The 26,240-nt window shown below is 40.2% G+C and overlaps 1 protein-coding gene and 1 long non-coding RNA gene across 2 annotated transcripts in view; both read right to left on the reverse strand.

Annotated features, from left to right (window-relative positions):
• Nucleotides 1-2,082: 2,082 nt before the first annotated feature.
• The window catches only part of LOC108726118 (uncharacterized), a 159,408-nt gene continuing 135,250 nt past the window's right edge, over nt 2,083-26,240 (reverse strand). Inside the window, exon 3 of the long non-coding RNA XR_001936785.1 lies at nt 2,083-2,297. This is a non-coding gene — a long non-coding RNA (uncharacterized lncRNA). The remainder of the gene's footprint in view (nt 2,298-26,240) is intronic.
• Nucleotides 9,365-12,057, reverse strand: LOC108726116 (major royal jelly protein 1). The gene is made up of 3 exons (XM_018453501.1): nt 11,555-12,057; nt 10,987-11,393; nt 9,365-10,371 (listed from the first exon to the last, which is right to left on the reverse strand). Exons 1-3 carry the CDS (start codon nt 11,900-11,902, stop codon nt 9,885-9,887), a joined length of 1,242 nt encoding a protein of 413 aa, XP_018309003.1. The 5' UTR covers nt 11,903-12,057; the 3' UTR covers nt 9,365-9,884.

The raw sequence follows: 26,240 nt of genomic DNA on the forward strand, positions 1-26,240 counted from the left end.
TGTCTTATAGCACCCGCGCACTTTTTCATGTCTTGTGCAGATTTTAATTTTTTATTTTTAATATTTTTCGCAATAAATTTATTTACAGTTTTTCAATATATTAACATCTTTTTAATATGCTGCCTGATTGAGCATCAAATTATTAAAATTGCTCGTCAATTTAATTCGCGATATTGTTACAATAGTTTAATTGCGTTTATAAGTCCGGAAAACCAATTCGACGTGCAGTTCGAATGACTACAAATATGATATATATTGTAAAATTCTTATTGTTTTTATTTTTAAATCAACTAGAAAAATCGATCATATTTCGTTTTTTTAATTTAATTGTAATTATTAGAGTTACCTTTTATATTATAAAGATCACACGTATCGCGTAAAAAAGACGTGAATATCTAGCATTCACGTTAAAAGCATCCAATTTCATGCTGTCTACTCGTGTAATTGTTTTAAAAAGTATGTCTCTCTTTCTTGTCCCTTCTCGGTTCGTCCTCGTTAAGAATTCAAGCGTTTCAGCCGCAGATTAACCCGCCATCGGAACAATGTTTGCTACCGTTTTCCAACCTCATTAAAAGAATAGCTCGAACGTACAGCGAGCTCTCAGTTTCATTATCATTATAGATGTAAAACATATTTAGAGGACAATATTTACACGCATATAATTATCATTTACATGCAATGGTGTTTACATATCAACGTGCCGATTTGTTTATTTTATAGGTGCTTTTATCACATTAAAATTGCTATTTAACGGATGGCTAAACTAGAGAAGATGACTTGTTATTGAAGTATGCATTGAGGCGTAAAATAAAACTTTGCAACAGTGCTCAAGGTCTTCAATATTCAGAGGCACGTTCGATAGTGAGAAAGAAAATGTGAAACGTGCATGCCAGAAGAGAAATACGATAGCACGTATGCACTATTCTCTAATCAAATGTCGGTCATTTCTAAGCTGCGCGCTGCTGAAAAGAAAATAGTTTTTTTAGAAAAATTTCTCCCGCGTGTATGGCAAGATAAAAATCTTGTTGACCTGTATATATATAAAATATTTTTTTTTCCTTTATTATTAGGTATAGATATACAAAAAATTATGTGCACAAATCCAAATTTAAATTCTATTTCGATGAAACGAAATAGTATTCGATTTTCGATTCGCCAATTTCGAAAGATATTTTTATTCAAAATTCTCTTGCGTGCTTTCAAAATTATATTGTGAACAATATTGCGATATTGAAAATTGAAATGCATTATATCGTATCATGCAGATTTACATTTCTCGTAAATAATAACAACATGCTTATTAAAAATATTGATATTTAATAGAAATCTTACCATTTACCTATTTATCAATAAATTCGGTGGTCGCCGATCTCTGCAGGAGAAGATGGCGACAAGCAAGTTTGATATCGTAACTTCTAACATCAAGTTTAGGGATTCAAGTGTTGGGGAAATGGGTGGGGTGCTCGTCGTCAGGACAGCGAATACAAGGAATAGTCGGTAGGGGATGAGCACCAACACAAAATGACCACTAAACACCTAACAACCAACAATAGCAGTCAACATTGAACATCGATAAACCAACGAAACTTAACCAACCACAAGTCACATTGTAACGGAATTCAGCGAACAGTGAAGACATAATCCACCAATACATATATGTGTGTGTGTATGTGTGTATGTGACGAATGAATATATATGTATATGTAGAATACAAAACGTATATACAATGGTAAAATGACGCGTGAATACGTACGTGCACACGAGGAATGCCTCTGCCACAGCGCGATGTTAAATTTTGTCGAAATAATTTTGCAGCACGAGATTTGCGGGATACCGCGTGTACTAGAATATGCTCCACCGAATTCAATCTGATTGCCAATTAGACAGAGCACTCTCGGGTCCACGTTCGCCCAATCTCGCTCTGGGCAGATCTTGAGCCTTGCAGAGCTTTCCCATCAAAACATCAACGAGAAATACTAATTGTGTGACACGATAACGTAAAAAGTGAGAGACACGTGTGTGTTAAAACTTAATGACACATCTTCAGAGACACCGAGTAGGGGTATGGTGACGTACCACATCGAGTACATTGAGAACGTGGTTCGCGCGGACGACACTAGTAGTAGTAGTAGTAGTAGTAGTGGTAGTAGTAGTAGTAGTAGTAGTAGTAGTAATAGTAGTAGTAGTAGTAGTAGTAGTAGTAGTTGTTGTTACATTGTGTGTTGTGGTCGTGGCAAGAAGAAGAAGAGGTGGAGGAGGTGTGCGGCGCCCCCGGCCAGCCGGTCGCCCGTCACACCCTGAAACAGAATAATATTGTCACTCCCCTGCGAAGAAATACCGTCCCTACCGACTATCACCTCTGTAAGCGTTGTCTAAACATAATTCATTTATTAATAATATATCGCGATATTTCGCGATGAGAACACAGAAACATATTTGTTATAAACAAATAATACAATATTGTCACGATATTTCATTCACATTCTTAAAAATATTTATATAATTTTTATTTTTATTTTTGAAACTATTGAAGAATTATTATCTCGTCACATAACAAATATTTAATTTCTATGCATATATTGTTATGTCAAAGTTAAAAACAGAAATGAACTCTTAAAAAAATTCTGTTTCAAATACAATCAAAAGAAAACACAATCTTCTACAATCTACAGAATCGATATGTCAATTTCGAAAATCAATATGTAGATCTAACTTCCACGTTTAGAATGATCGAAATATGTCAGGCAATGTTAGCGTCTAGTTCGAAATTGAATTCTACTGTTGACGCGCGCCTTCACGTATGAGAGTCTGACCTGGTAGTGTCGATTTCGTTTGTTACGACTCGGTTTTATCGGTGGCTCCGATACTTCGCTCACACAGAGTAGCGGCGCGAAGTCTCGCTATATGGAGGATCGAAGCCGAAAAAAGGGACGAAGCTTTATATCGAGGAAAAGAGGATTTCGGATTTGCTGGACCGTGTCCATCCCCCCCCCCCTCCCATTGCATCGTTTACGTCTAACACGAGTGAGTGGATGAGCACGCGCGCGCACGCCCGCGTCCGTACACGTGAAGGAAAGGCAGAAAGTTAGTGGGATGAGAGGAAGCGAGAAAGAGTGATGACGGTCAGTAGAGGGGAGGCTTAGAAACGGGAGCAGCGACCGGGATTTTAACGTCGAGCACACTCGTTTCGAGTCGATAGGTCCACTTCGGCTGGCTTGAGAAGCAGTCGACATGGTCCAACAACTTCCTCTTCGGCTCCTCGCCCCGCGCCCTCCATCACGCGCCTTTTCGTCCATCTAGCCGTCATCTTCGTAGCAGGAAACAGGGCGTGAGCGGATGGAAGTTTTCATACGTAGGGCGCTCACGCAATTGATAAAAAACATTCGATCCCCCAACCCGACTCTTGTTAGGAAACAACTACCCGAGTTTCTTCAGCTCACTTGCTAAGGAGTGGTCGCTTGTCATGAAGTGATATTAACGATTTTTACACGACAGTTTGGACGCAAAGTACTGTCAAGGAAGCTGTCATATTTTTGCAACGTAAATTGTAATAACGTGGCGTCGAATCGAGCGTGAAACACGAGGAACGTCGTCGGTGAATAAATTGTGTATGACGTAAGAGACTCGTTCGTGAGATCCGTAGCACGTGTCTCATCACAGTAAGAAGAAGAGAGAGAAAAAAAGAGGATATGTTTATTTAATTCTCTAAAAGTGGTTCCTCTCCGCGTCGGCGTAGATTCCAGCACACTGATAGCTATCACAATTATTTAAGCAAAGACCTCTAAGTATTTAAGCAAAAGCTATAAAAATCCTTGTTCATCGCGAAGGGATTAAATATTGTCGCAACGTGCCTCAGCATAAATTTGAAGATAATGATTGTCCGTATGTTGAAACATATTAATTTCCAATAAAGGAAAAATAATTACAGCACTATATGTATTATACTTGCGACAAGTGTACAGCAATTATTACATCCAGTCTTTTAGTTAAATTATGGAAATATATTTGATATAATCAAGAGAAGATTTCCTTTTCCTGCACGCACGTACGCGATACTATTAAAAATCATTGTTTCCGTTTGCCTTCTAAAATTCGTACGGAAATAAATAAGGTACCTGCTGGAGTGGAGGGTTGTATTATTTTCGAGGGATGCGAAAAATGGGCTCGCGCACACGTACACAGCGAGGCGAATGTATGGATATGAATAGGCGGAAATATTACGTAGTGCGGGAAAGGGTAATATCCGAAAGAGGAAGACGAGGACGACGAGAGAAAAGCGGGTTAGTGAGTGAGAGACAACGTTAGCAAGTTTACTTTGTATGCCACGCAGTGAGAAAGTTCCATCCAGCTGTTAGTCGCGTCTTCCTTAGTTTTCCTCTCGATGAAAACTCACTCGCGAGTTTAAACTTCCATCTTCCATGCACGCGCAAGCGAGTGAAAAGCAAATAACCAAACGTGGCTCTTTATCTCCTTGTAAGGACAAAGTAAGGCTCCAATCACCGTGTAATTATGTAAATAAGAAATCAATGTAAATTTAAACTAAATAAGAAAAGTTAATAAGAATTAACGCGAATGTTCACAAAACATTTATTAAATGTAGTAAATTTCATAAGTACACAAACGTTTCGACCGCAATTTGTATTTTTCTCAGTGCATCAAATAAAATTGCAAAAATAAAAGTACATGAAATTAAATTAAAATGTAAATCAGATGTAGAAATCACTTGAATGTTAAAATGCACGAGTGATTTTTGAACGCTTCCTTATTCTAAAAAGGACATTACGATAAGAACACAATTTATATGAAAAATAGAATACCGACGAATAGACCAATAGAAGGGACAAAGCTTGACTGAAAGCACGAATATCCGAGAGCTTCCTGAACTGATTTCTATTTTGTCACTCGGCCAATCGCTCGGCTCGGTATCGCTAGAAATAAATAACACCGAATACATCATCCCCCGGATTGCCGTCATACTAGCCGCTTGTTCTCGTCGCAAATAGAACCCTCGGGAATTACGCCGCGGAGATCGGTGGCCTGGGATGGGTAGACGCGGTAATACTGGTTATCATCGCGCTGATTGCACCTATATCTCCCCTTTCCCTGCGCAGCACTCGCTACATTCATCGAGCTATCCTTCCATTGGTACCTGCACCTGACCCAGTACATTTCCACCCGAGCTATTCATTATGGGTCTACAACGTTCGTTCCTTTCACGATACATCGATGTACGAAAATTGGCGAGCGGCACGGTAGGGGTTATGCATTCATACTTGCAGACACGTCATGAATCCTCCTACCCGTCGCGGAAGGGCTCTAAAACCATGCCGTGCCGAGATTACGACGCTTTGGCAGTGAATGTACAAGTGATACACGCTCGATGACCCGGCAATTTTCAAGGAAGAGGAAGTTTTACAACAAAGATTCGGCGCGTAATTTAACCGAATGGGCCGTTTTACAAATTAACTCTTCCGAACTTCTAGCTGGTCGTTACACTTTCCGTTGTAAGCGGTGCAAATTATTTTAATTGCACGCGCGAGGTCTATTTTCTTCTCTCTGGGAGAGAGATAAAAGCTACGGTTGGAGTCGCGAAGGTAACTTGTGGAAGACCGACGAGATCGTCAAGACCGAAAATTATTCAGGGAGACCGACCGTAAAACAATGATGATTAATTCTTGCTACGTAATATTCAACGGGGCAAGAAATTAGTATCACGCCCAATACACGCTTAAGAAACCAAGTGAAATGTCCCACGGCCGGTTGTACGAGCCTCCGTTATTTACACAACCGTAAACAACCGCCGTTGCACATCTACAGGCACGCACGTGTACTCGCGGCAAAGGTAACGAATGGCAGAAGGCAAAGCAGCTACACCTCTCGAAACGCGTTCTCCGGCCTCTCTCTACGGTACCGTGCACACGTACGTGTTTACGTTACGAACGCGCTATGCCAGGCGGAACTAACGATAACGAACGGTTACGAACGTAAGAGACCGGTTCCTGTAGCAAACGACATTTCTACCGAGCGTTGCACGGCGGTGCGTATGGTAAAAGGAAGCAAACTATTTGCAAGATTCCGAAGGAGAGAGTGAGTAGAGCTCGTGGCGTTGATGATAAATAGGTAGATAGATAGATAGACGAGTTGATTTATACTTGGAATATGTGCTCTGCACCTCACAGCACGTAAGTACACAAAGGAAAAGAAATAATTAAAATTGTAATGCAATTATAATGTACTTGTGATGCGAATAACAATTAACTTTTAATTTGGCAAGACAGATGTGCCTCACAAAAGCTCAGAGAGCATCACTTTTTTGTGATCATTTATTTTCCAAATGTTTTATGCATGTTAAGCATTAAATTCTTTGACAAACTTTATCAAGTAAATTAATTTTTTTGTTTTCCGATATGGAAATTTGCATTTTATTTGAAAATTGTATGAATAATAATTGAAATAACATTGAGAAAAAGATTTTAAAAAATTAATTATTATTTTTAAAATAATTTAATTTAAAAAAATTAAATTATTTAAAAAATTTGTGAGATATATAATTATTTCGCTGAAATAAATCTTTATTTAAATACGGCGAAATAAAATTATGTTCCTAGCAAATAAATCATACCTATTTTATTTTTTTACAATTTTTTTTACAATGAGATATATTTCACAGAAATATATATTCCGTCATCACACAGTCAAATTTTTTTGTAATCAAAATAAATATCGAAGAAAATATCACATGTAATATTTACTTACGAATATTTCCACTTTTTTTCTTACAAGGGACTTGTTACAACTATATTCAGAACCGATTCAATTCTTCTTGAAATATGTTGTTAAACCCAAAATCTAAGAGATACGTATTTTTTTATATCAGTCCAATTTAAAATTTAAAGGATGAAAGTAATTTTATTTTATAATTTAAGGGCTGGAGTGTATTTTGAAAAATATTAGATTTTATAAAAATCTAAATACACAGTTACATATAAAAATTTTGCCTAAAACATTTCTCTATATATCTGGCCAATTGATAATTAATTGAAATTAAATAAGCGTCAGCTTTAAGAGTTTATTTTATACCTTGAACCTCAAATTGGGCCGACATAAAAAATACATATGTATAGAATTTTATAATTAACAATATATTTAAAGCTTGATTAAGTTAACTAATTATTTGATTAAACTAACGTTTTCTGTCCGATTAAAGATTAAAGAAATAAGACATTTCAAGAATCTTGTTAATTATATAACTGATGTATACGATCGATATGATATGACATGGAATACAAAGAACTGACGTGGAATACGAATGTGAAATAGGGGAAAGCAAGAGGGAGAAACGGGGAATTTGCACGAAAGAGAAAAGTTTCCCAATATTTCGCGAGAAATGCTCACGCTCGAGAGCGGTAGATAATCTCGACGATCATCTCGGTACGACAGCTTGAAAGTTCCGGCCGTTTCGGGAGAACGTAGTGCGTACTCTGCTGGTTTATAGCAGCCCTGTGGTCGTCGGGTTCCGAGTGGTCAGAGGATGGTACCCGTTGGTGCAGCGACGTTATCCATTTGCATCGTAACTAGTCGCGGTAGCAGCAGCAGCAGCACCAGCGGGTACGACGGTCGCTGTTGACGGCGTTATGTTGTTGCTGCTGCTGTTGCTGTTGCTGCTGCGACCGCCCCGACGTTGCACCGAGTCCAAAACCGGTGACTGCATCTGCATCGTGCCGAAGGGGGTGACGGGAGGGCGACCTAGTAAATTACACGTTGACTAGGGCTGACAACCGCAATGCGTGGCACACACGGACCTCCTGCGCGAGACGCCGGTGTGTTTATGCGGCCGGTGAGTCCGAGCCACTGTCAGGACGGCCTAGCATTGCGCTCTCTCTCTCTCTCTCTCTCTTGTGAATTATAGACGAGTCGACCTTAATAAAGACGCGGTGGATGCCCGAAATTCTCGCCCGGCGTTCCATCGGCCGAGTCGAGAACGCCGCGGTTCCGCCGAATTGCGAACTGACGCTGCTGCTGTGTGACATATCACGTCGGTGACTCGTTTATGTTATGCTCCGTCCATAGCTCGTTCCAAATCGTACTACTCGACGAACCGCCGAGGAATTGTATTTTCTTTTATGGAGTAATAGAATTATTTAAAACTGTCGGGAAGTTCTTGTCAAAAATAAATTGGTCGAAAGAACATAAGTTTCAAAATATTTCACGACTAAATTCTGCTGCCTACAGTAACATAATAATGTAATACCTAAGAACCATGGTCTCGGAAAACTAGAATATCGCGGATATTGCCAATTTATTATCATTTCTCTTTGGGGATCGAAGAGATATTACGTAAATGCGTGTCTATCGTTCCGGGAGTAATAAAAAAAAAAGAATAACAGCTAGAGTCTTCAATAGGCGGGTTCCATGATGTATCGTCGACGGCGAGCACTGAAGTATCGCTAGTCTGGGCCGTTCGGGCCCTGTACGCGCGAGTATCAGTGCCAAACACCGGTAGTTATGTATATCAGGGGCAGTAAAACTGATGCAAATTTATTTCAAAATTTCGAGCCATTCTCGTAAAGTCGTTTTAAAACTATCCTCGTAAAACGATTTGCGACATCCGTCCTCCGCGCCACGGACATACCGAACTCACGGTGATTTTACCATGGAGGAACTACCGTTCCTTAAGTAATTCTACATCCTGCCCTTAAGGTAACAATCATAATCGCGTACTCGACTGTACCGCGGAAAATGTACTTTATCGAACGACTAGCTTCACCCGGCATACACAACGTTATTTTAACATAATTGTAACTGATTGATATTCATACGTGATATAAAGATAAACACGGACCGATATGTTTAAGAAGAGAAAGACACGTACTTTGACACAGACATAGCTTAAGAGAGCAATAATCTCTCACGTTCTCATTTTATCAATGATTAACGACTTTTCATTATGTACGTACTGATGTAATCGCTATGAAAAAAATTGATTTGACCTGATAATAATAATCGCAGGGTTGGCCAAAGCTATTCCGGAAAGAAGAGTGTGCTCTTGCTCCATGAGGTGAGATAGGCCGAACAAGCATGCCGGAGGGGAACGAAAATTTAAGAGCGGCCGTATATTATCGCGACGAAGGGGTTGTCTGAGGTTAACTGCCAGAGCTTCGTAAGAAGGAGGATCGGGTGGTGTCGGGAGGGTGCGCCATGAATATGCCGCCATTAGTCACACGCCGAACCACGCCGTAGAAAGAGAAGTAGGTGACACGAATTTCTCGGAATCGCGCGCGCCCTATTGGTATCCCGGGGGGTAGTAACGCGAACAATTCCCCGTGAATGCGCATTTATTCCGAATCCGGCACTACTGCAGAATCAGTGGTGGCACATCTAAAAGCCCGGTAAAACTTCGTCGACAAGAAATTCGTCGTTTCCCCTTTCCTCCTGCTTTGCTGTGAACTCGACGGTCCCCGTTACTGACGGCGTCAAGCCACCCTGTCGAAACATTCGGGGCTCGCGGCGGCGCTCGTGTCACCGACAGACCTCATCGTTACATCTCAAAAGGCAGCAATGAAACGGTTAACTAAATTGCTACACGCTCCGGCTGTCATTCGCAGAACTCGCTGCCACTCCGTCCTTCTATTCGGCCATGCGCGGATATGCGAACGATCCGTCGCTTTAGTTACAAATCTATTTCTGAATGTGAAACTTGATGTGGAAGAAAGAGTGCGATGGAATTTTGTCAAGACGCATTATATTATGCGCGAGTTTATTTGGAAAAGTTTTCGTTAACGCTCATCATTTCATTCATCCGACAATTTCAATGGCAAATGAAACAGGAACATTTTAAAGGCATTTTAAATGAGGTAATGAAAGGCATAAAGTGTCTTGGCAAGTTATATTTGATGCCAAAAATGTCTGGTGTCTGGTGTTGCTGTCCTCACGCCAGACGGCTCGCAATTTGTACCGCGAATGATATCGTCGACTTTTCCTCTAATTATTCGAAAGTTTATCTCCGTCGGCTTGAGACTCATGTTTATCGTCTTCTGAAGTCTGTTGGTATTGAACCATAATTCTTCCTCGCCGGCCCTATTCGTGATCACCTTAATGCCGCTCACGTACTGCAGAGTCTCCTCGTCTTGTGCTATTATCACGACGTTCTCCGGAGTAAATGGTTTCCCGATGTCCCAACAGGCAATGGCAGTTAATTGGACCAATTGGAAAAATATTACGCCTCTTCGAGAGGTCGCCTGCACGCCCGCTTGGCTCGCGCGCTTGTAATTTGATTGAAATATCACTGGCTCTCTGAATTTGCTTTGCTTCAACGAAAACGTATCCGTATATTTCTGATAGTAGCTCGCGAGTGAGTTAAAATACAGATATCTGAAAGTGGTAAACATCGTGACACATGGCAAACGACTTTTTCTCAATTAGCATACTTGTAGCTAAAGCTTCGTCGTATTTACTACAGACATTTTCGCATTTTTTCTCAACTATGAGAAAATAATAGCCAGATAAATAGAAAAAACATTTAAATAGTCAAATTGATTTCTATATCTTATTACTTATTTATACGTTAACACTAGAAGGACCGAGATAGCCAATTTAACTCCTCGCGAACTAATACTTCTCAAACTAATATAACTTTTTTATAATATAATAAATAACTGCTTTTTGTAATAAAATAAATTAATAAAATTAGTGATACTATTGTTAAAATGTTTATTATAAAATTATCTGTACGCTTCATTTCTTTCCATTTGTTGTTTACGAAGGAAATATGCTTGGAGACAAATTGGTTTTTACGGTCCTTTTAGGAGAATCGTCAAATCCGGTCCTTCTAGTGTTAAGCAAGAACACGAAATTTTTTAATTCAACTTGTTGAGCTTTTATATAGTTCCAAAAACTAACATCAGATAAATTTAAATTTCGATCGAATCTCATGTGTTCCTTGATTTATAAATTAACTGATTCAGAATAATAATAATTAATTAATACCTGTGATTAAAATATCCTAACGGTGACAGTGACATACCGAGCGTACCATCAGTCAGATCAAACCACTCGCCGGCGATCGTAATATTCATAGCATCCTCATCCGGGCCAAAAGCGTTGCCACGGGTGTTGTTTACTCGCCAGGAATGGTCGCGATATAAGTCATAAATCACTAGTCCATTTTGATCCACGTCCGCCACATAGAGATAAGTATCAAGACACGTTTTTCCGACGTCAACGATTGGCGTAACTAATCCTGCCTTCCCGTATAGCACTTGATCATCCGGTACCACGTATTTATGGATCAGCTGATCCGTGGCAAGATCGAAGATCAATATTTTCGTAGGGCAAACCGCTTTCATCATTACTCTGCCAGAATCGATCACCCATAAACGATTGCACTCGTCGATCTAAAGATTACGTACCAAGCTATCAATCCTACACGTATTGTTATAAAATTTGACACCAAATTGATAGCGGAAAAGTTTTGAATGGACGAAATGATGTATATGAATGTCGCGTATTCAAAATTTTTCTGCCAACAATTTGGATTCAATCTATTATCAATTACCGCCATTCTGTAGACAGATACGATGCTGTCGCAACTTAACGATATGTGCCAGGACCAATTGGGATACGGTATAAGTAAATGACCACCAGGACCCTGCGCCTTAGTCACCAAAGACAAACTAATTGGTATACCATTTAACCACTGTGGACTCGTCACAAACACACGGCCTTGTCTGTCGATATCCACATCTTGTGTGAAGGCATTGCCCAGCGTATAGTTTTTTCCCGTCAGAAGTATATTTGGCCAAACCCAATCGAGATATTTCCACTGGTAAGCCACTTCGAGGTGTGACGGCTGGGACGGGTATACGAACCCGAAGAATAGAACGAGTATCCAAATCAATTCCATGATGCGTATGGTCGAAAGCCCATCGACGACGATCTAGGTCGCGACACTGATCGACTGACCGTTAATTCGTTTCGACGCGTTTTTAGCTATCAGGGAGCCTTTCGAACCTCAGGGTCTCGCCCGTGTCCACGATCGGGAGACCACTGTATCACGAAACGGAACATGGTTATTCCCTGTGGTGGCGTAGATTGTTTCTTTCAATAGCGACTGACACACCCCACCCTTGTTTACGTCACGATCCCCCATACCGTGCCGATTTCGCTATTTATGGTGACGGAGAGTGTGGTTCACCTTGAACTGGATATACACATATCCCAGGTCCAACATGTAACATGACTCGTTGACTAATCAGGAAGCAAGAAGAACCTCGAGCAGAATTTATTTCTTTCTGCTACTACTATATAACCATATATAAGTAACGCATGACATCTCTTTCAGAAAACGAAATCAGTCTTCTTATATACGCAATAAACAATTTATACAACAGATAAAAACAATGTCTTATTTACGATATTTTATTTAAGAATGTTAAATTCTTCGATTTGAAAAATCTGTAAATTTTTTAATTCTTAATGTTCGTATATATGTCATATGAATAATTATTTTAACTACATAATCTAATGGAAATTAATGTAAAATTACGTAGTCACGAACGTGAATAATACGCAATTTAAAAAATATATTGCTACAATATGGTCGATATTTAAAGCTCGTTTAAAAAAAATGTAGAAATTTATGGTTGCGGCAATGAAACTGAAGAGACAATAAATACTTCCATTAAGCATCGGCATTTCCAATGCATAATATTGACAGACTGAGGTTAGACCGCACAATTTTATGAGCGCATGAGATTTACTGTACACGTTATCTATTTAAACCTGTTCTGTATACTGATTGTTACGCAAATCGGTGATATCTAGTTCTGCACATCAATATGAAATACAGAATGTGGTTGAGCGCACACATTAGCCACCGCGTGATCGGAAACTAGAGCAAGTGTTCACAAACAGTGCACGTCTACCTGATATAGAACCAGGAACCTTTGTTGCATTTCCTCGAACGCGTTGCGAAAGCTATTACGAGCGTGTCTATGTAACGAGATTTTCTGTAAATTTCATATCCGAAGTTTATGTGTGCTTCGAGAGACAATACATTGAAACTTTCACGTCATAAATGTTGTTTGTTTCATAACTAACATGTCAGTTTGTATTCACTATATGTGATGTAAATATTATTTTTTACTATCAGTTAATCGTTTACGTAATTCAGTACATCCTTGCTTACTTGAATATGCACACATACTTAATACTTAAAGTGCATTAGTCACCGTTGCTATTATCAAGTTATCATGTTACGCCTCAAGAAGCAGGTCTTCTTGAATATTCATAAAGATCATATAAAATCACGGTATTATGATTCCGCATACCAGTTATACGCAGTATCTAGCTCTTTGTTAAGTTTATAACAGTTAATGTCAATTAAAACGCAATAACCTGGTTATGAAGGTGTTATAAACAGCGGCCAGTGTCACGGCATGAGGTGATATAATGCGATGGCATTATATCATGGGACGACCACGCGTGTTTAGAATGTAATAAGGAGTTCCGCGAGAGTTGAGCAAAACTATTTTCCAGCTGTTATAGCGTGATCACGCAACACAGCTATAAGCAGCACGCTTTTCATCGCGCTCCGCACCCAAACTTCTTTTTTCCTCCGTCGGCTTTCGGGTTTGAATTGCATTACGCGTTGCGCCGTATCCGGGAAGAGAAACTACATTCGCGCCCCGCAGAAGTGAAAACCATAAATCACCTGGCTAGTCACGATTAAGCCAAACGGGAAGACAAATGGGTGGCTAATTTCAATTTTAATGCGGAGCCCAGAAGGTATCTGTTCCGTCGTGAGTTATAGCCCCACTCTTCGGGCGTGAACCGCTTTAGGGCTTATTAATAAGGAATAGTTTATCGTTTTGATTAATCACGGCCACGCGCGCTCCCAACGATGATACCGTCGAATTGCGGTGCCGTGGCTGCGGTACATTTGCCGGATTTCCGATTGGACGCACCAGTTGAAGCGCGAATACTAGTAAAACTTGTGCACATGAAATCGAATGAAATTGCTTCGAGCATGAAAGCGAGAGGGGAAACGAGAAAGTGCAAGAGAACGGGCAGCGCGAACGCTCGCGCTCTCTCTCTCTCTCTCTCTCTCTCTCTCTCTCTCTCTCCGATTGCAGGAAGGCAAATCTATTCGAGCGAATTAGATAGCCTAATAGCAATATCTTGGAATAAAAAGCGAGTGTTTTTTTTCTCAGCGTCGGTAATAACGTTCTACTTCGTTCTGCTCGAGGAATGGGAGCAACGTCATTAAGGTTGTGCATTATGTGGGACTTAAGTGGAATCTAAAATGTTACGCGCGAATATGTGAGAAGCTCGTTAACGAATTCCAAGCGAAATGAATATTTAAAACAGAGACGTAAAGGATAATTTGTAGGCGAAGACATATCAGCGTGGAGAATAAGACGAGCGACGTTCAGAGATTCAGTTTTCATCAAGTCCGAATCGATGAGGAAGGAACAACAACATGTAACGATTATGATAGCATTCGTTATACCTGACGGCTGGAACTTCCAAACTTCCATTCTACCAGAAGCTCGCGTCGTGCGATTTTATATCGGCGAGGTAGGAGAGAAAGTCCCGCAAGATGCGTCTCTCTTTCTACGGCTGAAACAGTTCTTCTTCTTCTTAAACTGAGTTTGGTAAACCCTCGTACAAGTCGAAGTTCTGACCGTGCGGATGGCGTCGAAGGGACGTAAGGGAAGAGGCGCCGTAAAAGTTGGACGAAGTCAATTTTGCAGTTGAAGTTGGTAATGCGATTTGTGCCGGAATAAATAGTTTGAGAGGAGAGCACACAGTACGCGCAGAGGTCCCTCTATCTCGTCCCCCTTTCTGTCGCTTCTACGTCTGTCGCGGTTGTCTCTCTAGCGGCTAACCCATCGACCAATCCACTCGAGTTTGATGTCATGAGCACGTCTGTTGGATCTACTGGACATTCTTATTAGAGAAAATTCTGCTTATAGCAATAACGACTTAATGAAAAGTCGATGCTGAAATCGTGAGAACTCGATCGAATTCGTACAGAAACAACGATTTTGCTGAAAAATTTAAAATTTTGTTGCATATAGATTTAAAAATAATTTTGTTGGACAATTAAAATTAAAAATAAAATTGAACTGATGAGCAATGCTGCAAACAATTTTGATATTTTATCAGTTTAAATTTCCAACAAAATTATTTTAACGATCCAATACAATTATTTTCAGACCTGTAACTAGAAAAATTTTACTGAAAAATTTAAAATTTTACTGAATACAGATCTGAAAATAATTTTATTGGAACATCAAAATGTTATGTTAAAAATTAAAAAATTATGAACAGTATCGCAAAAAATTTTGATATTCAGCAAGTTTGAATTTTCAACAAAATTATTTTAACAATCTAATAAAATTATTTTCAGATCTGTGTATTCAGTAAAATTTTTCAACAGATTCTTTCCGTGCGATAAACGTTCGCCAGTAAAAGAATAAAGTTCGAAGGGCGAAAAAGTACACGCATAAATACCCCGACCCATTGCTCTGACATGGGGAATGAGATTAACGTCGATTACAGTTTTCGGGAGAATGAAGGCAATGTACCAGCGCGCAAATATTCTGCTCGAAACAGACGCTTTCGCGACGGGCATTAAATTACGACGTTTTGTTTGACCATCTTCAACGGCGATTTCGCACCGTTGCAGCCCATAACGGTTTTCTTCGGGATCCTTGAGCCACGCGAAATTAATGACACTCTTCTCGACTCGTTACGTTACACGCAAGCGGCAAATTGCCACGAGTCCGGGAACGTAATCCGCGAAAACGCAATAATAAGCCGGCTGCCTCGGTGAAAAACGGGCGCCGCGCGCTCTCCTTCTCGCACCCTCCCCGTATCCCCGTTCCCGACGCTGACCGTATCCCCGTTGCACCCCTCGACCGGCGCACTGCTATTCTGACCGTAATCCGGGAGATGAAAACTTACGCTAATTAAATCGTTAATAGCGGCGAGCGCATGCACGTAACGGCCACGGCGGTTACTTAATCCCGAGAAAATGAAACATTCGCGGTGTCCACGCGCGTATCTACAGTCCGCTTTTCCCGCACACGTGCGCGCTGCTGAGATATGTACTGTCTCCAGTGCGCACGCACTGATTTCGCAAACGGCACATTTCTCTTCTTTTCCCCTCCCCTAAAGAGTTTCAGAGACGTGTATTTAATCTCTTTCGTTCGTCGCATCCGCCTCGACGCGGAGCCTCATTATATTCCGCGCGCATCCGTTTTGTCGGTGCGATTCACCGACGCTAATTCTTCCCCCGGCGCGCACCGTCGCCTGAACCTCCCCGTCATCCTTAATGCGATCGTCGATAGCGATAAAAATGCGAGAAGTCGTCGAGTCCGCTCTCTCGCAGACTACTGCCTGTAATTTGGTGGATCTCGTGCGTCTCGATCTGCCATGTCCTCGTGTCTCTCGTCCCTTTCCTCGCGCTTTCGCGAGGCGTGTCGGAAAAATAGCATCGAGGGCTGCGAATTTGAATAACGCAATTCACTGAATCGAGTTCCGAAAGGCGGCGCATTAGAATGCCACAGCTGGGCTAGCCGTCGACGGTCTCCCTCGATTTCGTTGATGTTGTTACTCGTCGTTGAATAGTTTTATTCGACACTCTCGTTGTCTGTCGGTATGGTACGCGTTTCTAATAATGACAGCCACCTAGGCCGGTATTCATAGTCGATTCTTATTTTAAGACCATATTAAGTAATATCTTTAGGGAAAAAAAATAGATTGCATGATTCAGCAAAACTACAACTTACTGTGCGAGTTCAACAATTATAACTAAGAAGATTTAATAGTTCAACAAAGAAATTGTGTCTATAAACAATTATCAGTATGCTAATTATTTGCTACAACGAAAATGTAACAAGTTTTCTTCATTACAGCAGCAAAATTACGCGCCATCTTAATTAACATGTCTTGTTAAAAATTTTTTTAAATTAATCTACACAGTTGGAAAAAATGTGTTGAATTTAACATAAATCGCATGTCCCAAACGGTCCACTCAAATTTTTGAGTTAATTTTACACAAGATGAATATGTTAGAAGGTAACACAAATATTAATGTAAGAGAATAAATACAAAGAAAGATAACATCGACACAGTTTGTAAACAAACCGTGGGAACATATTTTTTTCAGAAAATTAACATTTATGATATGTTAAATTAACACATTTCGTTTATCTCAGAATTTACGTTTTAAAACACATTATTTTTATGTTACTTGTTCACTTACTCATAAATTGTGTCAATTTGACACTAAGAAATATTGAATATCAATTTCACAAAAAATATTTAAATAATATAATCACATTATGTTAAATTAACACTCGAATATGTTAAAAAATTCACAAATTTTTTTACTGTGTACATATTAGATTGATTTTCATTTATCTTTGCCGTATTAACAAATTTGCTGTGTTATTACAACAAATATAATTAACTATAATCGCTAACTTTATTCAGCTGTACTTTGCTACTTTAACATAGAAAACTGACTGTCCGTATATTACACTGTAAATTTATTGAATCAGTGAAGTTTTTCTCAGTTGTTTCAAATCTTTTTTTTCCACGATCAAGATACTAATGCGATTCTCTGATTGGTTCACGACCTCTTAAGACTGTACTTAAGATATAATAATCTTACATATAAGAATCGACTATGAATATCAGCCCTAGTTTCCGTAGGGGAAAAGTTTTTTGTCCGTTCTCGGAGCCCGCTGGCCGTTAAGGTTTTCGTTCAAGACCACATTCTATCTCGCACGCATCGTCAATGAAAAACGGCGAGGGAAGGCTGAGGATTGAGGATTGACAATACTGCATTTTCTGCACATTCATCGAGTTCTATCGTCCACGACGGTGGCACATATAAGGGTATTTGCAGCCTCTATTGAAAATCGTTACTCGTCCGAGACTCGCGCCGAGACTCGCAGCTTTGTCGCAGCGCGCCGAGTTAAATGTAGAACTTCGAATAGCCGATCGGAATAAAATATAGGCGTGGATATAGAGGGACGATAAAGGAAGTTTTCCCCGGCACGTAGGGTGTGCGATATGAATTCTAGCGCGAGGTAAAAGCAGAGTAATAATGAGTCGTGGCACGGAATCGGGCGTTTATGTGCCGAAGATTACAATTAATTGCCCCATAGCCCGAAAGCGTTACGCGCGTGCAAATTATATTTCACGTTTCGACGATCGGTTCGATCGTGCATCGAGTTATGCCGTCGTTGTCGAGCCTCTTCCTCGCGACTTCGAGCACCTATCGAATAATTTATTTCACGGACTACTTATCGGACCGTGAACTCGCAGATAGAGGACCGTTTTTGCAGGACCGATTACCCTCTGATCGGTATTATACGGTCGCTGAATCTCTAAACCCGATTTTCCCTCCGCTTCCAAACCACCGCGTTCGATCGTGGCTTAAGTAAACTCATGAGAATAAATAGAGCCGAAGTTGTTAGGACAATCGGGAAAAGGGATTAGAGCCGTTTAGCTTAGCCCATTCTCTGCTTGCTTCTTCCCCTCCCCTCTTTCCTCCCCGAACGGACACTCCTAATACGGTACTTTAATTATCGAGAGTGCTAGGCTGCATGGGCCGCAATTTACTTTTTCGAAGAGAAACGGAAATCCTACGGCGAGGACTCCTACCCGCAATTTTTCTTCCGACCGCCAGACGCTTAGCTCATGTTAGTCAAGTAGGATTACCGTAGCGTCACCTGAATCTTGTAGTGTTTTGTTGCGTGCGAAGAACTGCATCTTATCGTCAGACTAGTGGTACCTATGCTAGATTTAACCTCCTCCTCCCCTCCGTCAGTTTTCCTGCCTGCCCGTCCGCTCTTCTCGGGGGATACCCCGTAGACCGACGTCTCGCTAACAAGAACCTGAAAAGATCTCCCGAGTAAGATCGAGGGTGATTTATCACCGTAACCCATGGTCTCGTGTATTTTTCCAAGCTTTCCTCTACCGGCGCGTCTGTTCTTTCTTCGCGTCGTATTCTCGTACATCGTGGCGCGCGCATTGTACAGAAGCACCGACCGTCGCGATAGTCACTCAAATTGAATCCATGCTTCGGAAGATATATTGAATCGACGCGTGGGCGCGTGCACACTCACGATCAGCGAGCGCAGAGCAGTAAAGAATGACCGCAAATTTGGCCCATTTTGGTGGCCCTGAATTTCTAATCGAATTATATGTTAAACAATGGTGCAATATGATGGGACATTAGTCTCAGAAAAAATTAAATAAATTGAGCATAGGACTAGTTTTGGAGATATGGGGAGTCAAAATGTATTGAAAAAAGAGTCTGACTATAGTCACCAAATGTTAAGTGAAATAATTTCACCTAAATGTTCAGGTAATATAACCAAATATAATTTTTTATCTTTACAAATATTTAGTAAGTATTATTGTTGGTAATACCGTTTGGTAATACTTACTAAATATTTATATAAAGGTAAAATTATATTTAGTTATATTACCTGAACATTTGGTTGAAATTATTTCATTCAAAATTAGGTAACTATACACTGTAAAAAATAAAATGTTAATTTTAATTTAAAGACGTATAGTGGACTTTCTGAGACATGCAAAAATGTTAAAATTAACACCATCTCTAAGTTAAAATTAACATTTTATTTTTTACAGTGTAATCAGACTTTTTTCTCAATGTGATCAAATTCCTATTATTTCCAATATGCTTCAAGCATAAAAGGAAAGTTAATACTAACACTTCCTTTCTTCCTCGTTGTCAGTAGTGTTAGAAATGCTAGAAGATAACATTTGGTAGTAGGTATATGGTGGGGATGTAGTAGGGAATGTAGTAGAGGGATGAAGAGTACGTATCTTATGTGCACGGAAACCATCTCAATTCGATTAGAAATTCGAGGGCCACCAAAATAGGCCAAAAAACGTGTGTTTTGCAATCATTCTTTCTGCAGCTGTGAATAAGCGCGACGAGGGATCGCGTCACTCCTTGTTTCAACTTAACGAACATCGGGCCATCACCGAGTTTATCGAGTTTACGATTACATTACCGTCACGATATACATCACGCGTCAGACGCAGATACGCTTTGATCCGCATGAGCAATCAAGCTGCACCAATTTCGCATACTCGATCAATCACGGAATGTTCCGCACTCTCGGCACGGCGATGTCACCTCCGCTCGATCGTACTTTCCATGGTACTCCATCGCAACGTATTACCTACGCCTGTGTCATACAATTTAATTAATTTCGCAATTTTCGTTCCACTTCCCCGTAAAGCCGGTTAACAAGTTTAAATTTATTTGACAGAAAAATAAGATGTACGTACATTTTTCTTTAGTCTGCTACGAACCGTCAATTTGCAACGTCTGTACGAAACACAAAGCCGAGCTTACTGTAAAATACTCCTGCCATAGGTAAAAGGGATTTGTTTCAATCGTCCTTAATCGAGCAAGTTGGTGTACAACTGTTTGCTCTCGTTCCACTACCACGGTCCGACTGTTCCATATGTGACCCACTGGAACACAATGGCCGCTGCTCTTTCCCACTGTCTAGCTGTCAGCACTCGCTGCCGGCTGTGTAAATACGATACGCCGCTCGCTTTTCGTGCTTTCAAGCGTGATTCAAAAAAGGGGAAAGAAGGAGACGTATAGGTGAGAAGGAAAGGGCGGCCGATCGTCGGCGCGGCGTTTCGTCGCTGGCTCGAAATTGCTCGGCTCGGTTTTCAATTTGCAGTTTGTATGATATCTCGACCACCAACGGTGAGGAGCCGGCGAAAAATAATACTTCACATCGGCACGTTTCGTCGCCTGCAGCCATGTCAACCAATCAAAAAAAGGAGAAAGAAAAGGGGAAAACGATTTTTGTACTGCGAAAATCGAATAAGAAATCAAAGATAAATAAAAATTGAAAATTCGACAATATAATATCTTGTATTTATAATCTACACGTGTAGAAATTTACGCTTTGTTACGTTTACGTAACAGATTACGACAGCGTAGAAATATATAAAAACTTTTCGACAGCCAGAAGTTTCAGCAATTAGGTGCAGAAAGGCAAACACCTTCTATCCGGCAAATTTTTCCAGCCGCGGGAGACTTGATATAATTTGTAAGTTTCGTGGATTAGGGAAGCACGAGTTCTCGCCTGGACATCTCGTTAGTGCGATCATCGATTTAAAGTTCGTTATAGAAGGCGACGATCGATAATGAGTTCCGGAGGTAACTTATAGTCGGAGGCTAGAATCGGTAGGATGGAGAAAAACGGGGGTGGCTTGATTGCTAGGCGGATCGCAGTCGGTGATTTGAGGCAATCTACCGGGTTCTTGTTACTCCGGACGACGAGTAATAACCGTAATGGGAATCGGTCTTCGGAGGTAACTATTCTTCTTTCGAACCTCTCCTTCGATCTTATTGTCAAATCCATCCAGGAGAGCCTGGGTACTTAAATCAGTCATTTCGCGCGCGTGACTTGTAGGAAGATGTGCATCAGGTAACTTAGATTAGCGATCTACCGATTAAACTTGGTTTGCGCCGTTTCGATTCCGTGCGGATAAACTAGGACTGAAATGTGTCATTTGTAAGTAATAACTTTTCGCCTCTTCGAGAATTAATTATTTTGCCCAATATTCGTTGACGTAAGATTAATATTATAAAGAGGCAAAAGAGGGTAATTAACAGCGACGATCTTCAAATCTTTCACGTAGTTTGCATTAAATACGTAAATATTAACATAAACATCACAGTAAGTTCTGCTCTTGGCATAAAATCTTCAACGGAATAGTTAGTCGTTATATGAAACTTGACTCAGCTAGAAACTGTTTCCAATATAATTCGTGTCTCCGAAACGACAGCGCAGCGAGCCCCTTTACTTCGTCCAGGGCCGGTATTTTCATAATGCCAAGCGACATCGTTTGCGCGAATCCCGTCGAGAATACGACAAGCATTTGTATTGTTAAGGGCGTCTCGAGACGTTCCAGAGCTCTTTACCGTAAAGCGGAAATAGACGAAAAGGTCTAACTTGACTGCGATAGCCCTTGCCTCATCTTCAAAATTCTTTTCCATTAAGTTTTTACGACATCATATCCGACCCCTCCGAATCAGATAACATCTTGACGTTATGCTACATCTACCCTGTCAAAATAATAATAGCTTTTTCTTGGGAAGATCACGACATCAAATGTATGAATATTAAAATGTGTTATAAATGTCTAATACATTACGTTCAAAATTTTTAGCACACTCTCTATTTATAGAAATTTCGTAATATAAAGAATAAAATACAATGTGTATACATTAAATGTGTTTTTAAATTTATGTTACATATTTTCATTAAAACTAGAAAAAAACTTATTTTTATTCAAAATTTATGCTTTTTCAAATTCATTTAATCTCTTTGAGTTTTGATAATAGAAGCCAAACTTTTGCCATTCTGTCGATAAGTTCTTAATCAAAGGTTTATGTTTAATTTGACGCTTAATTTTTACGTAAAATTTTCATATCGTTCTCTTAATCGTCATGATATCCAATTGTTTATTGTTCGGCACAAAATTCGAAATCGATATTTCTTTTAATCGATATTATTTATCTATTTAAAAAATTTATTTACAACTTCTGTTTATAATTTTTTTTTTGGTAATTCGCGATTCTAATGTCTCTAATACTTCCGTAACTGAAAATGAGAGAGTGTATCATATTCTAATTTCATTTTGATGTATTATAATTTTTATATGTATATCATAATTTCATATTTTATACATGAAAAATGGAATTGTTAATAAAACATAAAACATGCTGAAACTTTGATATGACAAAACATGCGACGAAATTTCCCTGGACAAGTCATTATTGATCGTCGATAAAGCTGAAATTCGTAAACGATCTTCCGTATCTATTAGCTATGATATGAAAAAAAAAAATATAGGCTTCCAACATAAACGATAAAAATCGAAGAGAAGAGACAATGAGAGAAATGCCTACTGTTGATAAACAGCGGTCTTCTATTCATGGATTCGCACGTCGTGCGATCGCCAGTGCACGGAAGAGAAAGTCTCAGATCGCGGCGCGGGCTGACTCTAAACAGAGCAATCAATCTTGGCTTAATGAACTCTTAATTATTTCGAGGACACGCTAGAGCAGGGAGGGAAACTGCCCGTATAATGGAGGTGCAAAGTACGCACGGCCGACTGTATGCAAGTACGGCGGTACGGGGATGGAAGAGCGACTCTGTGAGTCTGGGGGTACTATTAGATAAATATAGGGAGAAACAGCGTCACGGGGGAAGCAACGAAATGAAAATAAAGGGGCACTCCGCGACTACGGTTCTCCGGTCTCGTGTGCAGCGGGGCGACGTCGAGAAAACCGAGATACGTTTCTGACGCACGCTGTGAATTCTCCTAACAGGAAAAAAACAAGCAGAAAGAAGCGGACAGAAAGACGTGAAAGGCGAAAAATTGGCATAAAAGGTCTTGTTTACTCAGATTCCTTTAATCATGCTTCCAATTCATGCGAGAGGAGGCTTCAATCTTGAAGAATAATTAATGACAAACGTACATGTTTTTATTTATTCTCTGAAATGTACTTTTAACAATTCATATGTGAGTGCATTTATTATGTATATTTTTATTGCTGATTTGTATTTTTTTTCCCCATTAACTAGACGACCAAGTTGGGTCGTACAATTTCGCTTTCATCTAGGAGATATTACTTCATTAACTTTGTTTACAGCCTAGGAGAGAGAATGACGTAATTTCGGGCGGGCGCCGGTCTCGTCTCCCTCAAGTATGAGGAAGAAAAATTAAAAAACATTGCGGGTCGGGTCACGAACGGCTTATAATATACACCGTGGAAATTACGCGGGCAGCCCGACGACGTAACTTCGAAAATTACGCGAGTAGGGTACGAAAAGTTTGCGCGATCTAACTACTACGAAGTCAGTCCACGGTGCGGCCCTTATTCACCGCCCTCGTGGGACTTGGCCACGGCACCGGTTATTACACGGAGGGTTGGTCTCGGCTTGCCAAACGTGCCGGCAAAAAAGTCCCATTTAATACGACGAAATTCACTGTGACGCACCCTGTACACATCGTGAGCCGCTTAATAATGTATTTCGGTTGTCGCGCATCGCTCTTTATTAAAGCTCGAGCAGCACGTGCACTCAGAATCTTTCATATTTATAATCAAATGAGATGGCACTCGGAACAGAGATTAATATTTTGAGACGCGAATAGTTTCAATGATTACTTTTTAATTAAGAAACTAGTCTTTACATAAATAATCGCTAATTTAAAACTATACATATAATACATAGACGCAACAAATTAGATGAATTATCGCTTAATCTTTAAGTGGGATGCTTAGAGTACAACAATCAAATTTATCTTTATATTTTTTAATTTTTATATGTAGAATAGAGTTAAATTTACATTAAAAATAATAAATTTTAGGACCAAACTTTTGGACTATACTTTTTATTTTCTTTTTGCAAAACAAGATTTTTAAGATAACTTAAACATTATGTAAAAATTTAAAATTTTTATTTAAGTAAAATGCAAATAAGGATGCAATCCTATCTATGAGAGATGCAACGTGAATTTCAACCGGTTATTGCGGTCATGAAACTCTGATCGTCTGAGTAGGTTTTTAGCGCTGTTTTTAAGTCGCAAGTATAAACGGGCGCTTATTCAGTAAGCGGGAAATAGCCGAATGACTGATATGCGGCGCTGTAAAAACGCAGTATAAAGAATTTCGATGTTCACGGGAAACCACGGAATACCGCAATGATAAGCGAGTGCCCGCGGAATATTCGCATGCCAATAATTCTGCTTCAATACGCCGGCCGCCGATATTGACGTTTTCACGAAAGGCTAAACCGCGTGATCGATATATTACGATTAGGTGTCACGATACGCGCGCCTTCCGAGCGTGAAAGCCGAAACGGCAGGTTTGATCATAAAGCTGACGGGCTAGTTTAAAGGCAGCGGATATTTATCATCGTTCGGTGGGAAAAAACGGGAAAGGCGGTTTGCGTAACGTGAACTAAACATGTGTCACGCGGGCGAGTAGCCGGATACTTCTTTCGTCACTGTTCGAAAAAGAAAACGAAAGTGTCACGGGACACAACACGGCGCACACCTGAAGGTGAAACATGTATGGCAGGAGATAAAGCGGAGCGTATAAAGCGGATATCGCGCTTTCAGGCCGAGTAGTCAGCTAAATAGCCCGGGTCGCAGATGCATTCCTTCCGAAGAATTTTGCAGATGCCGTCCTTCGCGCGCTCTTTTTTATCATGTACAAAACTCAAGTGAGATGAGTCAGAAAAAAAAGAGATACGGGGGATAGGAACTTTCGCCGTAGTCGATTCCGACCCTTTCCAGGAGGGTTTATGTCGCTCGCTGTGGCAAACGACTTTGCCTTCCCTAACGAGGACATACGGTGAGGCTCGATAAGGAGGATGACGTTCGACTTGATGAAAACAGGGTTTCACCGGATCAGAGAAGAGATCTGAACGGAGCGATGTCGCGCGTGGAGAAAAAATATTGACGATCGTTTTCGTTCCTTAATGCTGACCCAAATTTCACCAGCTTTTCCGCATCGTTGACGCAGCAGCAGCAAATGTCGACTTCAATTTCTACCGATCTTCTTCGAATCCCCCCTTAACTGCCATCATGGCTCTCTTATTCGCGTGCTGATTTGGCTACCGATAAAATCGAATATTCCACCAGACTGTGATTTCTGAATTTAGCGGCGACGCGATTATGCTAACGTTCTTTATTGCCAGGTGCTATAAAACTTGGACGTCCTCGGAATCGGGAATTCATAATGCTGGAGCACATCGACCGGGAACAATGAGAATCTCATGTGAAAAGTAGGAGCGGAATTTAAGTTCCTTTAATGGATGAGAAACGTGTGGAAAGCTATTCGGTCTTGACTATCCCCCCCTGTTGAAATTTCATAATAATTTTAAATGAGTTACATGCCGGTTGTTATTTAAGTAACGTATTTGGAAAGGCAATGAAAATTGTAATTAAGCAAAAATCAACATTTTCGTAATGTTTGTAAAAGGACCTGTCAGTAAACAAGATTAACGTCAGGAGAGATTAATGTTTCAAACGAAATAGTCTGTACCACAAACGTTTAAATAAAACAATTCAATATTCATCCCTGTATTTTTATCTACGTTGAACACAAAATGTTACTTCAGCAAGCGAACGTTCATCAGAAA

The sequence above is a fragment of the Mycetomoellerius zeteki genome, unplaced genomic scaffold, assembly GCF_001594055.1.
Source record: "Mycetomoellerius zeteki isolate Tzet28-1 unplaced genomic scaffold, Tzet1.0 scaffold389, whole genome shotgun sequence".
NCBI lineage: Eukaryota > Metazoa > Arthropoda > Insecta > Hymenoptera > Formicidae > Mycetomoellerius > Mycetomoellerius zeteki.